At 42.3% G+C, this 16,149-nt stretch overlaps 1 protein-coding gene across 1 annotated transcript in view; it reads right to left on the bottom strand.

Moving 5' to 3' along the window:
- The window catches only part of CDYL2 (chromodomain Y like 2), a 99,805-nt gene extending 84,851 nt beyond the window's left edge, over positions 1-14,954 (bottom strand). Inside the window, exon 1 of the mRNA XM_030202653.1 lies at positions 14,882-14,954. Coding sequence (XP_030058513.1) covers positions 14,882-14,905 — 24 coding nt within the window. The 5' untranslated portion in view covers positions 14,906-14,954. The remainder of the gene's footprint in view (positions 1-14,881) is intronic.
- Between the last annotated feature and the right edge of the window lie 1,195 nt (positions 14,955-16,149).

Below are 16,149 nucleotides of genomic sequence, written 5' to 3'. Positions count from 1 at the left end.
GCGTAACCCTAGTAGTGCTCTGGAAATGTTAAGTAGTAGTAGTAGTATTTATGAGCCAAGCATTTGAAAGAGAGGAGGTATCGAAATACTCATTAGTCCCAAAATGTTTAATTATTTAACTTATTTTTTCATAGTAACAGTAACTTATCTCATTTCTGTTAAAGATAGAACAGAAAAGTCTAAGTCCAGATTTAATACTTAGCTTTTCAGCAATAGTCGCTAGTATGCGGTGGAGACCCGATATACTAGCGACTATTGCTGAAAAGCAACAGAAATGAGATAAGTAGCTGTTACTATGAAAAAATAAATAAAATAATTAAAAATTTGGGACTAATGAGGATTTCGATACCACCTCTCTTTCAAATGCTTGGCTCATAAATAGCCATTGTAGAGGCTGGTACGTTAATCTGATGATCCTACAACAAGCGCCTTTGTATGTTGATTGCTAATGAGGGTATAATTGAAACTGAACATCATTGAAGCTGAGTATATTGTAAGCAATTGATTAGTTGGGTGTGAGCATTTACATCAGCTTTTGGCAGGCTTAAATGTCGTTCCATGCAGAGCACACTTTGCAGAATACTATTTTACTGCAGATCATCGCTGTGCCTAACTTTGGGCGCCAACTGCAGAATTCCTGCCTAAATGTCTACATTTTGTTGAGTTAAAAATCGTTAATAAATGGAGGCTACACTATCTCACTTCACTGAAGTATCAGTACTTTGCTTTACTTTCTTGCTCAGTAAACGTTGCAGGAATGCACAATACAAGCAAATGAACTGCTACTGTTGAAGTAGGCGTGTACTTGAGAGATGTAATGTGTTTCAGTGACATCACTTAAGAAAAATAAATCTCTGTTTATTAACAAGGCTCTATGCTAGTTCAAGAGAAAGCTGGATTTTTTGCAGGCTGTTATTCTTATACTGAACCATTAAGAAGTATTTGGATGTATGTGATCTTCACAGATGTCAAACTTGTGAAGAACCAGCCTTGGTGTTCACAAGTTTGACATGACCGTTCTACACATCATGTATTGCCATGAAAACCAAAACCAATTTGTTGTTTTTTTCCAATGAAGCCTTTATATAAACATAACTTATAATAGTTTCTACATTCTCATTCATTGTGAAAACTGTGCATTTTTTTTATTGCAAAGACTATCTTCACGATGAATAAGAACGTAGAGACTATTATAAAGTTATGTTTATATAAAGGTTTCATTGGAAAAAAACAACAAATTGGTTTTGTTTTCAGGATGATACAAGATGTATAGAGTGGTCATATGAGCCATATTCCCCCCCCCCCCCCCCCCCCCCCCCGATTCTATATAGCGCTAATAGAGTTATGCGTGATTCCATACGTAAATTGTTTTAAGAAGCTGTTAAGCGTTAACAGCTCTTAATAAGCAGTAACGAGCATAACTGGCAAAAATTAGAATTTATGCATACACATTGCGAAGCATATTCTGTAATGTACTACGCCTAAATTCTAACGCATGCAGGCAAAAAAGGGGCGTACGCAGGGGCGTGGAAATGGGCATTCCAAAATCTATGCACTTTGTTATAAAACATGGGCCAGTGTGCACAAATCTACAGACAGGGATTTACACCAGCATTTCATTGGTATAAATGGAAACACGTAAATTCAGTTGCATTAACTATGCATATGCGTAGATTTACAGGCGTTATTTAGAATATGCTTAGGTGTAATTACCTAGCACACATTAATTTTAGGTGCCGTATGTAGAATCAGGCCCATTACGGCGAGGTTCATTGATAGCTTAGCACTGCTGCAGGTGCAGCCTATACCGATTTCTCCCTTACCTTACAAATAAATTTCATTAAAAAATTATTTTTGATATAACATTATCAATCTTATAATGCTAAAGCCCTAAATAAAATTTTTTAAAAAAAATTAGGGATTGGTTTTGTAAGTTTGATACTTGACCTATTTACCTCTCCCCAGCGAGGTACCTTCTGGTTTTGAAGCATGCTGAATTTATGACATTAAAGACATTTCATGCTGGAGCAGTGTCGCAAAATGCAGTGGCATAAGTGATCTCTGGAGCATCAACGTATATACCTGTGACTCCTATACTGAAGCAATTACACTGATTGCTGGTGACTAGCAGGATCCAGTATAAAGTGCTGCTGCTTATCCATCAAGCTGTTCATGGGACCAGCACCTTGGTACTTCAGGCAGATCTTGAAAGCATACATAAGTACATAAGTATTGCCACACTGAGAAAGACCAAAGGTCCATCAACCCCAGCATCCTGTATCCAACAGTGGCCAATCCAGGTCACAAATACCCGGCAAGATCCCAAAAATGTACAAAACATTTTATACTGCTTATCCCAGAAATAGTGGATTTTCCCCAAGTCCATTTAATAACGGTCTATGGACTTTTCTGTTAGGAAGCCGTCCAAACCTTTTTAAAACTCCACTAAGCTAACCGCCTTTACCACATTCTTTGGCAACGAATTCCAGAGTTTAATTACACGTTGAGTGAAAAAACATTTTCTCCGATTCGTTTTAAATTTACTACATTGTAGCTTCATCGCATGCCCCCTAGTCCTAGTATTTTTGGAAAGCGTGAACAGACGCTTCACAAAGCATATCAACTGCTGCGCTTATTGCGGTCCGCAGATACGAAACATCTAGAAGTGGTTCCTCTGGGGAGGATACGATATGCCATTACAAGGGCAGCTTCCTTTGCAATTGCAGGGCCACACCTGTGGAATCATTTGCCTGGATATCTTCATCTTTGCAAGGATCTAGGGCAGTTTAAGAAACCTTTAAAGACCCATTTGTTCTTGCTGGTATATCCTGGGGGTTGAAGCAGAGTACTGACACAGTATCATGAGATATTTTCAGCACGCTCCTTTATCTGTTTGATATGTGCTGTTTTGATGTCTGTTTTTTGATCTATGTATTTTTATGTATTTTTATTGTACACCACTTAGTTTTTTTAGGTGGAATATAAATAAATAAATAAGCCCAACTAGAAGGTCCAACATGGAAGGAACGGGGAGAAAATCGGTGAGCTCTTATGTTGATAGTCTTGACACAAACCTCTTCAAGTGACTGGACGAAGTACACAGCCTTGCTTCAAAATGTTTTATGGTGAAAATGCTGAAAAATCCTAGTTCGCCCCTGTGGATACCATTCTTTGTAGGTTAGGATTCAGAGGCACCGAGGCAAAATCACTGTGAATCTGCAAAAAGTGCGAAAGCAAACTGACAAACTAAATAATGGCAAATCGGCAGGTCTCAGTAGTATTCACTGTTGAGTTTTGAAAAAAAAACAACAACAACAACTCAAAACTACAGTAGAACTGCAGCCCTGGTGCTGGCTATCTATAACCTACAGTCAGGAGCACTGTATCAATGTAATTTACCGATGATACAATATTATTCAAAGATGTTGAAACACATGGCGACTGTGAACATTGGAGCCGACTCTGAGGGTGCTGTGGGTGCTTGAGCACCCCCAATATTGAGAAAATTCCTTGTATGTGTCCAGGGAGGGGTTATTTCGATTGGGCTTAGCACCCCCAATCATTTTGAAAAGTTGGCTCCTATGACTGTGAAGAATTACTACTACTACTACTACTATTTAGCATTTCTATAGCGCTACAAGGCGTACGCAGCGCTGCACAAACATAGAAGAAAGACAGTTCCTGCTCAAAGAGCTTACAATCTAATAGACAAAAAATAAATAAAGTAAGCAAATCAAATCAATTAATGTGAACGGGAAGGAAGAGAGGAGGGTAGGTGGAGGCGAGTGGTTACAAGTGGTTACGAGTCAAAAGCAATGTTAAAGAGGTGGGCTTTCAGTCTAGATTTAAAGGTGGCCAAGGATGGGGCAAGACATAGGGGCTCAGGAAGTTTATTCCAGGCGTAGGGTGCAGCGAGACAAAAGGCGCGAAGTCTGGAGTTGGCAGTAGTGGAGAAGGGAACAGATAAGAAGGATTTATCCATGGAGCGGAGTGCACGGGAAGGGGTGTAGGGAAGGACGAGTGTGGAGAGATACTGGGGAGCAGCAGAGTGAGTACATTGTAGAAGGACTTTATGAGAGTGGGAAACTGGGCATTCCAAATGATAGATTATTCCCCCCGTGTATCACTTTACATTTGTCCACAATAAATTCAACCTTATCTATACATGCACAACATTGGGTTCCAGATTAGAAATGCCCATTCTCAGCGTGCAGAAGTAGTCAATAAAGCAAACAGAATGTTAGGAATTATTCAGAAAAGAACAATCAACTGTAAAGACTGGATTAACATTGCAACCACACATTGAGAACTGTACTATTCTGATATCCATATCTCAAAAATGGATCTCCATTTTTAAAAAAGAAAAATATTATTTATTTTCTTTAAAACCCATTACAGACCATTAGGGTTCAAGCTCGTTAACAACAAAAATAAGTTGCTTAAAAAAATACAGAGACCAAGAACTAAAAAACACCATCACACATCTATACCACCAACATAAAATATTAAAACATAATAAAAGAATAAATATATCCCCCTCCCCCCCTCCAAAAAAACCTTTCAGTGCATCCCAATAAGACACCACACAGGAATTCACTGCATATAACAGGCTGCTGAAATAATAATAAAAAAAAGGTCTTTATGCTTCTACAAAGAGGGAAAAAAATCACGCATCCCTCTCATTTCACTTGGAAGTGTATTACAAAGAGTAGGAGCTGCTACCGAAAACATCTGACAGAAGGAATCACAAACATATTGGGCTAGATTCTGTAAATGGAGCCCAAATTTGAGCACCCCCAAAAAAATGAGCACTATTCTATAAATGGTGCTCCGAGGTGGGCATGTAGCACCGGGATCTGTGCCCAACTTTGGCCATGAGGATTTACACCAGCTGAAACCTGGTGTAAATCCTTGTGCGTAAATTAGGTGTGGATCTCTCGAATTCTATACTATGCACATCTTTAGTGAATGCCCCTGTTCCTCCCATGGCCACGCCTCCTTTTCGGTTGTGCACTAAGGGGTCCTTTTGCAAAGCCGCGGTCAAAAGTGGCCTGCGGTAGTGTGGGTGTATATTCTGGATGCACGCAGAGCCACTTTTTACCGTGGCTGGAAAAAAAGGCCATTTTTTAATGGGCGTGCGCAAAAATTAAAACTAACTAATGTCTAGTTACAGCCTGAGCCCTTACCAACAGCCACTGACTTTGCGGTAAAGGCTCACACGCTACCCACATGGTAACCATTCAGTGAGCACCAACATGGATGGGTGCCAATAACCGCCGGGAAGCCTCTAGCATGCACCATGGGATTTGGTGCATGCCAAACTCAGAATTACTGATGGGCACATGCATTACTACGGCGGTAGTACCAATTTGGTGCACACTACCCACAGCTTTGTAAAAGGGCCTATAAAAGATTTACACATGCATTTTTATGGAATAGCGCTTAGTAAGATGCGTACATATATCTAAATTGTTGCCAATTAACACCAATAATTGTTAGCATCCAATTATTGGTGCTAATTGGCTCATTACTGAACTAAATTGTGTGCACAAACTGTGCACGTTCCCAAATTTGCACACACAATTTTGAGCGCCATACATAGAACCTAGGGGAGTGCGCATGCATTCTGTAGTTGGGCAAACTGAACTATATGGACACAACAATGAAAGCAGGTAAGAAGTCAATATTCCACGAAAACATCAAAATCAAATTTGGTCCAAAAGGCTACAAGAAGCCAATGTAATTGAACTAGAGATGGAGTAATATGATCAGTATGAGAGAATGATTTCAATGAATATGCTGGCAAACCCAAGAGAATTACAATAATTGAGCCATTCTAATCTCAGCATTTATAGGCCACTCATTTCCAGAAAATAATCCAAAGTGGCTTAAAATAGAGACAAAGGAGACAGCGAAGGTGACTCAAAGAAACTATGATGCTGCATATGGTCTAGAAGATTCATTGGACAACAACTATATGGTCAATACAACGACTTGACACAACTATGTTTCAGCTCATTGGCCTGCCTCAGGAGTCTTCCTATGTTGTATGAATGAATATATTGATGATGTGGAGGGGCAAAATCGAACGGGGCGCTCAAGTTTTCATGAGGGCGTCCTCGCAGGATGGCCCCATGAAGGGGCAGGGAAACCTGTATAGGCATCCATCTTTCCTTTCGATAATACGGTCGGGGACGCCCAAATCTCAACATTTAGGTCAACCTTAGAGATGGTCGTCCACGGTTTTCAGCCATAATGGAAACCGAGGACACCCATCTCAAAAACGACCAAATCCAAATCCTTTGGTCGTGGGAGGAGCCAGAATTCGTACTACACTGGTCCCTCTCACATGCCAGGACACCAATCGGGCACCCTAGGGGGCACAGCAGTGGACCTCACAAATTGCTCCCAGGTACATAGCTCCCTTACCTTGCGTGCTGAGCCCCCCAAAACCCACTCCCCACAACTGTACACCACTACCATAGCCCTAAGGGGTGAAGGGGGCACCTACATGTGGATACAGTGGGTTTCTGGTGGGTTTTGGAGGGCTCACATTTACCACCACAAGTGTAACAGGTGGAGGGGGATGGGCCTGGGTCCGCCTGGCTGAAGTGCACTGCACCCACTAAATCTGCGGGGGTCCAAGAAAACAGCAAGGCAGACGATCTGCAAACTCCAAGACGGAAAGCAACGAAGCAGATCAGTAGGAGATAAACACAAATTAATTGAATGAAAACCAAATGATATAATGAGCCCGACACAGGCCGTGTTTTGCCCAGCAGGGCTGCATCAGGGGCTATAAAAAGTAAATAACATATAATTTAAAAACCAATTTAAAAAACATATATATACAAAAATATATATATACATTCTCAATATAAAACAGTAAAACAATTCAAAACAGAAATTATATATTTAAAAATATATAAATATATATAAAAAATATAATTGAAAAATCTACATATACACAAAGACTCAGTTAATATCGTGATCATCACCATGATTTGAAATATCCCACACAAGAAAATCTTTTTGAAGAACGTAATTACAGCAAAAAAAAAAAAAAAAAAATATATATATATAATAGAACTCCTACAAAAGAAATCATCCACATAAGAAAAAAATATAAAAAATATTTAAAAAATACATATAACAGAACCCTTTATAACAAATAGATATAAGTTGCATAATTAATGTCTGCATATAATATAAAATAACATACAAAATAAAATAAAATGAATTGAATACAAAATGAAATTCCTAGGACAACAATCGTCTTAAAAGAGAATTATATAGACATAAAATGATAATAACAACAGTTATATGCACTTAAAATAAGACCGGATAGGACACCCATCTACACATTGATCCTTAGTTGTCAATATCTGTAGACATATGTACTAATGGAAATGACTGAAAAAGAAAATATCAATGAAAATCAAACAACATATAAAAATCATTATTAAAAATAAAAAGTGTGTAGAATATATTAAAAAATAATAATGAAAATAAAAAATAAATAAAAAATAAAAAATAAAGATAGATGAACTACACATACAGGAAACTGAGATCATGAATCTTCTCAAATATAAGGTAAAAAACAGCACAAACTGAATGATCCTAAAGGGTGATAACCTGAATCAAGATAAAATACATTTTTTTATTATTTTTTTATTTTCATTATATTTTTATTATTTTTAATATATTCTACACACTTTTTATTTTTAATAATGATTTTTATATGTTGTTTGATTTTCATTGATATTTTCTTTTTCAGTCATTTCCATTAGTACATATGTCTACAGATATTGACAACTAAGGATCAATGTGTAGATGGGTGTCCTATCTGGTCTTATTTTATGTGCATATAACTGTTCACCTGAGGTTCTAAGGACAGTGAACAATCTGAAGAAATATTGTAGATTGAAGTACTGTCCGAAAGTAATCAAGGGCCAAATATGGATGAAGACGACAAATAGTCACGTTATAAAAGCCCAAAGAACCAAATGGTGAATATGTAGTAGGAAAGTTAGGTGTTGATCTAAAAATTATACCCAGATATCAAACTTCTGTTTTAATCAGAACTTCCACACCATCCAGTATTAGTATAGAAGTCCAACTGGGTAGATCCTCCCCACTAGAAACAACTAAAGACTCAGATTATTTCAAATTACTAACTCATCCTATATAATAATTCTCACCTCCAACAGGATGTGCTTGGGACCGTGCCTGCCGGAAGTGGTCTGCTAGGCAGGCACGCACTGACCTCAGTGACAGACAATTTGGCAAAGCAAAACAATCTGAGTGCTGGCCATTAGGACACAGGGTTGATAGGAGAGTTTTAAAAGACTGAAGGACCCAAAAGTGTTAAATGGGGGGGAGGGGGGAGTTCTGAACGACTGAAAGACGTGAACATTTGGGAAAGGAAAACAATCTGAATGCTGGCCATTACGACAGACACAGGGTAGATAGGAGAGTTTTAAAAGACTGAAGGAAAGGAAAGTGTTAAACTGGAGAAGGGGGGGGGGAGGAGTTGTGAATGACTGAAAGACATGCAAATTTGGGACAGGAAAACAATCTCAATGCTGGCCATTAGCACACAGGGTACATAGGAGAGTTTTAAAAGACTGAAGGAACCAAAAGTGTTCAGTGGGGGGGGGGGGGGGGGGGGGGGGGGCAAGTTCTGAATGAATGAAAGAAATGAAAATTTACGAGAGGAACACAGTCTGAATGCCGGGTATTTGGACACAGGGTAGATAGGACACTTTTTAAAAAAAAATGAAGGACGTGAAAGTATTACATCTTGGGGGAGGGGTGAGGAGGAAAGCGGTGGGGTATCCGGATACTGGGCGTTAGGGCCACGGGGGTACATAAACTTTTGAAAGCCTTAAGAAACCCAAAGTGTGGGAAGGAGGAGGAAAAGGAGGGGAGGGAACGGGGTGAGGGGCATTAGGAACAGGGGAGGGGGCCCTGTCACACACTCTCATTCTCACACACACACTGTCACACAGACAGTCTCACTCTGTCACACACCCGCACATTCACTCTGGCTCTCTCTCTCTCTCTCTCAAACATACACACTCCCAGGAAAACCTTGCTAGCGCCCGTTTCATTCGTTCCAGAAACGGGCCTTTTTTACTAGTAGTAGATACAAAACAAATTTAAGAACATATTTTCAGTTAACACACACCTAAATTATAGAATTTGTTGCTACAGAATACGATCAATTCCAGTAGTACAGTGTATAACCAAATTAGAAGAAGAAGAAGAAGATTTGGCCAAGTTTTCTGGAGGACACTAATTATTTCTCTAAACTTCTCACTCCTGTAGTTCTCTTTATTAGTCTTCCATTCACATCACTGAAAGCGTTTCAGCTTGTTCAGTTCTCCACTATCAAATTACTTTCTAATAACCACTGCTTTGATCCTATCACCTCCTTATTTCCGAATCCCAGCTACCCATCGCAGCATGGCTTCAATTCAAAATCGTAACACTTGTTTTTAAGGGGCCAAGCGCACCTTGTGATCCAGATTATCTGGTCAACCTTTCACTCCCTATGTTCCCACTCACACACTGTGTTCTTTGCAACAAGTGCTTCCTTTTACTACTTTCTTCCTCAAAGCATTCTCACGATTTTCCACGATTCAGCCTTCTGTGCTACCTTGGCTCTCACCTCTGGAATTCCCTTCCCCGAGACATCAGTTGGAACCAACCCTTCCAAAATTTAAGAAGAACATTAAATCTTGGTTCTTCCAGCTCACTTATCTTTTAGGTCTTCCCCACCTGTCAACAATGATTTTTTGCATGTATACCGTATTCTCTCTAATAATCACCCCTCCCCCCCCCTCCCCCCCCCCCCCCCCCCCCCCCCCGCCGGAAAACCCTTTGGAGTTTAACATCCAAATTTTTATTCCCCCAATCCATTGCTCATCCCCAGCCATAACCTTGAGAAGAGGTAAGAAATGCCCGGTCATCGTGGGCAGGTGAATGGTAGAGAAGAAAAATGCCTTGGTGCACCTTCAATCCTTTTTGTTCACAGCTGTGCCAAGTAGCTCTCCTCACAGCACCTCAGGTTTGTTTGTTTTTTTTCCTCTGCTGACTGCTTCCTCTTCAGTCCCTCATGCTTCCCCTCAACCCTATGCACAGGAGACTGCAAGAAGGTTTAAAACAAATATTACTGCCGCTTTGCAAGCCTCAATCTTCCCCTTGATAGCGGGGGGGGGGGGGGGGGGGGCACTCTACAAAGCAAATCCCCACCATCACTTTTGATCCTGCTTGACTTTTTTTTTTTGTTACATTTGTACCCCGCGCTTTCCCACTCATGGCAGGCTCAATGCGGCTTATATGGCGCAATGGAGGGTTAAGTGACTTGCCCAGAGTCACAAGGAGCTGCCTGTGCCTGAAGTGGGAATCAAACTCAGTTCCTCAGGACCAAAGTCCACCACCCTAACCACTAGGCCAGTCCTCCACTGTTGCTACTATTTGAGATTCTACATGGAATGTTGCTATTCCACTAGCAACATTCCATGTAGAAGTCGGCCCTTGCAGATCACCAATGTGGCCGCACAGGCTTCTGCTTCTGTGAGTCTGACGTCAGACTCACAGAAACAGAAGCCTGCGCAGCCTTCTACATGGAATGTTGCTAGTGGAATAGCAACATTCCATGTAGAATCTCCAATAGTAGCAACATTCCATGTAGAATCTCCAATAGTATCTATTTTATTTTTGTTACATTTGTACCCTGCGCTTTCCCACTCATGGCAGGCTCAATGCGGCTTATATGGCGCAATGGAGGGTTAAGTGACTTGCCCAGAGTCACAAGGAGCTGCCTGTGCCTGAAGTGGGAATCAAACTCAGTTCCTCAGGACCAAAGTCCACCACCCTAACCACTAGGCCAGTCCTCCACTGTTGCTACTATTTGAGATTCTACATGGAATGTTGCTATTCCACTAGCAACATTCCATGTAGAAGTCGGCCCTTGCAGATCACCAATGTGGCCGCACAGGCTTCTGCTTCTGTGAGTCTGACGTCAGACTCACAGAAACAGAAGCCTGCGCAGCCTTCTACATGGAATGTTGCTAGTGGAATAGCAACATTCCATGTAGAATCTCCAATAGTAGCAACATTCCATGTAGAATCTCCAATAGTATCTATTTTATTTTTGTTACATTTGTACCCTGCGCTTTCCCACTCATGGCAGGCTCAATGCGGCTTACATGGGGCAATGGAGGGTTAAGTGACTTGCCCAGAGTCACAAGGAGCTGCCTGTGCTGGGAATCGAACTCAGTTCTTCAGTTCCCCAGGGCCAAAGTCCACCACCCTAACCACTGGGCCACTCCTCCACTCTACCACAACCATGAGGTAGCAGTGATTCAGTGAGCAAACACAGTGCAGGTAAATAGAAGGAAACCCTTTGGAGTTCTGTTCTTCAAAGCCTGCTCACTCAGCAATAACTAAACAAACCCACAATGATGCTGCTGTCTGTCAGTAATGCTACTGTGAAGTCAGCCTCTAAAGCTTCCTGGACACACAAAACGTTTGGTGCAAGGTTATTATTCCTTTCGTACAGCTTTGAAGACTTATTTGTTTTGATTCCTTGCAGGATACGTAAAAAGTGTAGTTTCAGAAATAGATTTTGGTTTTGACATTTTTAAAAAAAAAATTTTGGATTGTAATTTCTTGATGTTCTTCATCTGTCTCTTGATTTGTATCTCGCCTTGAATCTCAGATCGAGGGAGTTGGTGGGTGATAAGTCTGCTATAACATAACTTAACTCCCCCCTTCTCTTTCAGGAGAGAATCCTCCTTCCACATGGCAGAAATCCAGTCAAGATATCAATACAAACATGCCATTCCTTAGCCCAACAGGGTAATTTACCTCTATTGTTCCTGCTTAAAGTGAGGCAAATTTAACATTAATACAATTCCTCAAGTGCTTTGTCCAAGACAGCCCAGCAATTTTACAAGCTTCAGAGACCGCTCCATTCCCACAGTAACAGTCTGTCCTTACACAGCAAACCCAAATACAAATGAATCTGTCTGGTCTCTGCCTCGATCACCTCTTTTTTTTTCCAGTTATTTAGCTTAAAGAATGAAAAAGCATGGTTAGAATATAATAAATAACAAAAGGTATTGCTTTACTCATTTTACTTCAATAATTAAAAATTGTTGAACGCTTGTTGGCCGTCGTTGTCTTGTGTCGCTAATTTCAGGCTTCCTAAATTGACGTTCTCGCTTTCCTTCTTTTATGCTGAGCTGTACCACAGAACAACTGGCTATATAACAAACTGATGTAAATAAGTAAGTGCTGGCTGAAGCCCAGATGACAAATTTCACACTTCTTCGTTCCCAATAGCACAAAGGAATGAATAGCCACAACAAGATGCTCTCCACCATACACGTCACAGTTCCAACAGACAAAGATCTAAACCAGGACTGTGTTGATAAACCAACAAGAATTCTGTTTTTATATATAGAAATCTTTATATATCAGCAGAACAAGAATAATGACAGCTTGCCAATCAAACTGCATTTTTTTTAAAAACATATGCTACATCTTTTCCAAGCATTTCTAAAATGAATCAACATCCTTATATAAAGTCGCATGAGAATACATCACCTGAATATTTAGCTTTGCTGGAAACACGTGAAGGACAATTTCATAAATTGGTTCCCAAAGACAGGCATCAACTGTACACCTCAAGTTACAGAATAATACACTTAGAGGCATATTTTCAAAGCACTTTGGGAGGCTAAGTTCCATAGGTTTCTATGGAACTTTGGGAGGCTAAGTGCTTTGAAAATGAGCCTCTTAACGTGTGTGATTTGTGCCACTAACTGGCAATTCCACACATCAGTGCTAGGTGCTATTCTAGAACATACATGCCAACATCGTTTAGCACGTACGAAAGGATGTAAACATGGGCGGGTCATGGCCGTTTCTCTGAGACATGCACGTAACAAAACAGAATACTGTAAGTTACATGCACCTCAGGGCATAAGTAGCTACCATCAGATACAACTGCCGTTGAGTTGGCGTGCCAATATCAACTTACGCTAGTAGTCTATAAAAGGAATCTTGGTGCCAAGAAACAGTTATAGAACTGGCACTAAGTTAAGTTACCTAAATCTTCATGCCAATTTATAGAATTGCCACCAAAGGAAATACCATGGGCGAGTTACTTTTAATTATCATCTTGGTTGAATCTTTTCATAAAGACAGTTAATAAATCCCAATAAATAAATTCTGTTTAGCATGCTGATAACTGGGTCACACATGATATACAAAACTACAGTATACTGAATTACTTGAGCATGAAAAAGTACTCTCACTCCCATGATCTCTTGCAACCGTTTCAGGAAACCAAGGCACATCTCCCAGTTTGATGTGGTCTGCTCCTGGTTTTTTTTTTTTTTTTACCTCACCATAGCCAAGAGTATAAAGGCTACAAGTTTCCATGATGTTAAAGTAATTTCAGATAACTTATAGTGGAGAATCTTTGCATATCATGTGACTAATGCACAAGTGCATATCAGCAACTCTTGCTGCTTGGCAATTTAGAAAGTTTCCCTCCCCCCAGCAATCTTGAGGTGGAGATGACATACTGTATGGGCCAAACAATGGATCCTCTTGCCTAATAAGATATACCCTAGGTGCCTTGTCCTTCTATTTTAAATGGCCAGTAATTACAGTGTATATTTGATAATTATGTCCTCTTAACACACTCTTATACCATTTATCAGTAAAGATTTTAAGTACAGGATACAGAATAATCTGGCACAGAAACATCTAAAAATATGCCTTTAATTTCTACCCTCCATGCACTTTCTGATTTGTGAATCACCTGGCTCAGGGCTTCCCATTTCACTCTCATCCATAGGCTGTAAAACCTAGAAGCAGTTTTCTTGACATCACCGATTCCCTTCAACTGTCCTTCAAGAAAGGAGGCACGCCCAAGCCCACCCTGTGCCCTTTACCCGTTTTCACATTGCACAGCCACCATACAAAATGGTAAGACCCTTAATTCATTTTCTCGGTAAACAAGGAGTACACTAGATCAGGTCCCCGGGGGAAAGGGAGGGGGGTGTCAACAGTTGCACATTTGACCTGACAAACTCTTCCCAGGGACAACAAGCACGATCTTTCTTTCCTGTTTCATGAGGCATCATTCCCTAAGTACCTCGTTACAATCTGACACTGTTAACAAGTGGAGGGGGAGGAGGGGAAGGGGAATAAATACCCCAGACACATTCATTTATAGCAGTAAACCCAGCACAGTGGCCGTAACCTGTCACAACATCAACCCCCCAAAAAGTCCAAGCTGCGTTGCCTCCATCATTGCATACATTTTTTTTTTGGGGGGGGGGGGGGGGCGCTTCGGATGCATCAGGCAGGTTTGGGCAGCGCTGACCAGCGAGGTCCAAGCAAAAGCAGCAACATAGCAAAGTTTTGACAGTCAACTCGCCGAGCATGGCGGGCACCCATGCTTTTTACCATATTCTCTAGCAGCCCCCCCCCCCACCTTTCATTCCTTCCCTCCCCCCTCCCGGGGGGGGGGGGGCAGCCACCGCGGATTCCTCCGCCCACAGCTGCGCCCGTCCGAGGCGTTGCATCCAGAATCTGCAAATGGAGCGTGGTGGCAGGCAGCGACTTTTACCTGGACTTTCTGCACTCGGGGGGGGTTCACCCCTCTCCCCCCCCCCCGCCTCCCCTCCAGGCCTCGAGATCCAGCCACCACCATAAAGTAGAGTGAAAGAGAGAGGGAGGGAAGCGTCAGTCCCCCCCCCCCCCCCCTTCAACCCCGGGGCTGCCGATTTCCTGCACTTGGCACCAGGAACTGCAAGAAGCCGTGCGCTCGCCCCCCCCCCCCCCCTCCCTGTACCTCGTAAAGGTCCCCCGAAGCCATGTTGGGTTGCGGAACTCGGGGCTGCGTGCGCTCCCTCAGCCTCTCGCCGTGCTGACTTTTCGCAGAATGACAGGGCTTTGGGGCTTTCGCTGTGCGCAGAATCAGAGGCGCGAGAGGCGGCTGCTGCTGCTGCTGGCGTAAAGCAGGCTCCGGAGCGGGGGAGAGCGGATGCCCTGGCTTGCTTGCACGGACTCAGGCGTGCGAGCCCCCGGGCTGCGCTTCTGCTTCTCAATAATGAGCATTACTTTTGCAGATGCAGAAAGGATCCAGTCTGAAGGAGCTGCTGCAGTTCTTGGAAAAAGAGGGGGGGGGGGGGGAATAATCCCCAGGAAAGTCTCCCCCTCCTCCCCTTACTGATTAAATCTTTTTTTTTTAAGGTGCAATAACCTAGTCCCCCTCCCAAGCCTTCCCCCCTTACTGATTAAATCTTTTTTTTAAGGTGCAATAACCTAGTCCCCCCCCCCCCCTCCCAAGAACATCGGCCCCTCTTCTTCCACCACCCCCTGGCCATTGGCTGTACAGTTCACCTGCATCGCCTTGTGTTGCACATGGCTGGTGTCATCAACGTTGGTGAGGGGCTGTGGGCACATGCTGAAAGGCGGGAAAGGGCGCAGCTCCTCCAGACCTGCATTTGAGATGTGGGTTGCCACTGACTTGCCCTCGAGGAGTCAGACCGTTCTTGGAGGAATTTACTCTGGACACATCCCCTCATCTGTTAGTATGCCTCCATTTGCACCTCCACCCTGAAGCTTTTGCTTTTTTTCCCCCCACGTTTTTTTTGATACACCACTCCAGTGGATTCAGTGGCGTAGCCACAGGTGGGCCATGGCCCACCCAGGTAGGGCTCAGGCCCACCCAACAGTAGCACATGTTTAGTAGTAGCTGGTGGAGATCCCAAGGTCCACCAGCTGAATACTTCCCCCCCTGATGGTAATGAAACATTACTCTCCATGATACTGGCACCTGCGCATTCTCAGTTTCCAGCGCATGCCTGCTGCAAACTGCCAAGGTGGAAAGAAGCGTGCTGAGATATATGTTTTTGGTGGTGGTGGTGCAGGGAGGAGAGAACACGGTGCCCACCCACTTCTTGCCTAGGACCACCCAAAATCTGTTGTCTGGCTACGCCTCTGCGAGTGGAAGATAGCATGAGAATGCAATACCATAAAGTCTGGTACTGCAGGGTCGGCTGCATTTTACCTCTTTCTGCATCCTCTTTTTTTTTTTTTTTTTGGTTTAGAAAGACA

This window comes from Microcaecilia unicolor, chromosome 5 (genome assembly GCF_901765095.1).
Source record: "Microcaecilia unicolor chromosome 5, aMicUni1.1, whole genome shotgun sequence".
Classification (NCBI taxonomy): Eukaryota; Metazoa; Chordata; class Amphibia; order Gymnophiona; family Siphonopidae; genus Microcaecilia; species Microcaecilia unicolor.
This window is presented reverse-complemented; position numbering and strand designations above follow the sequence as displayed.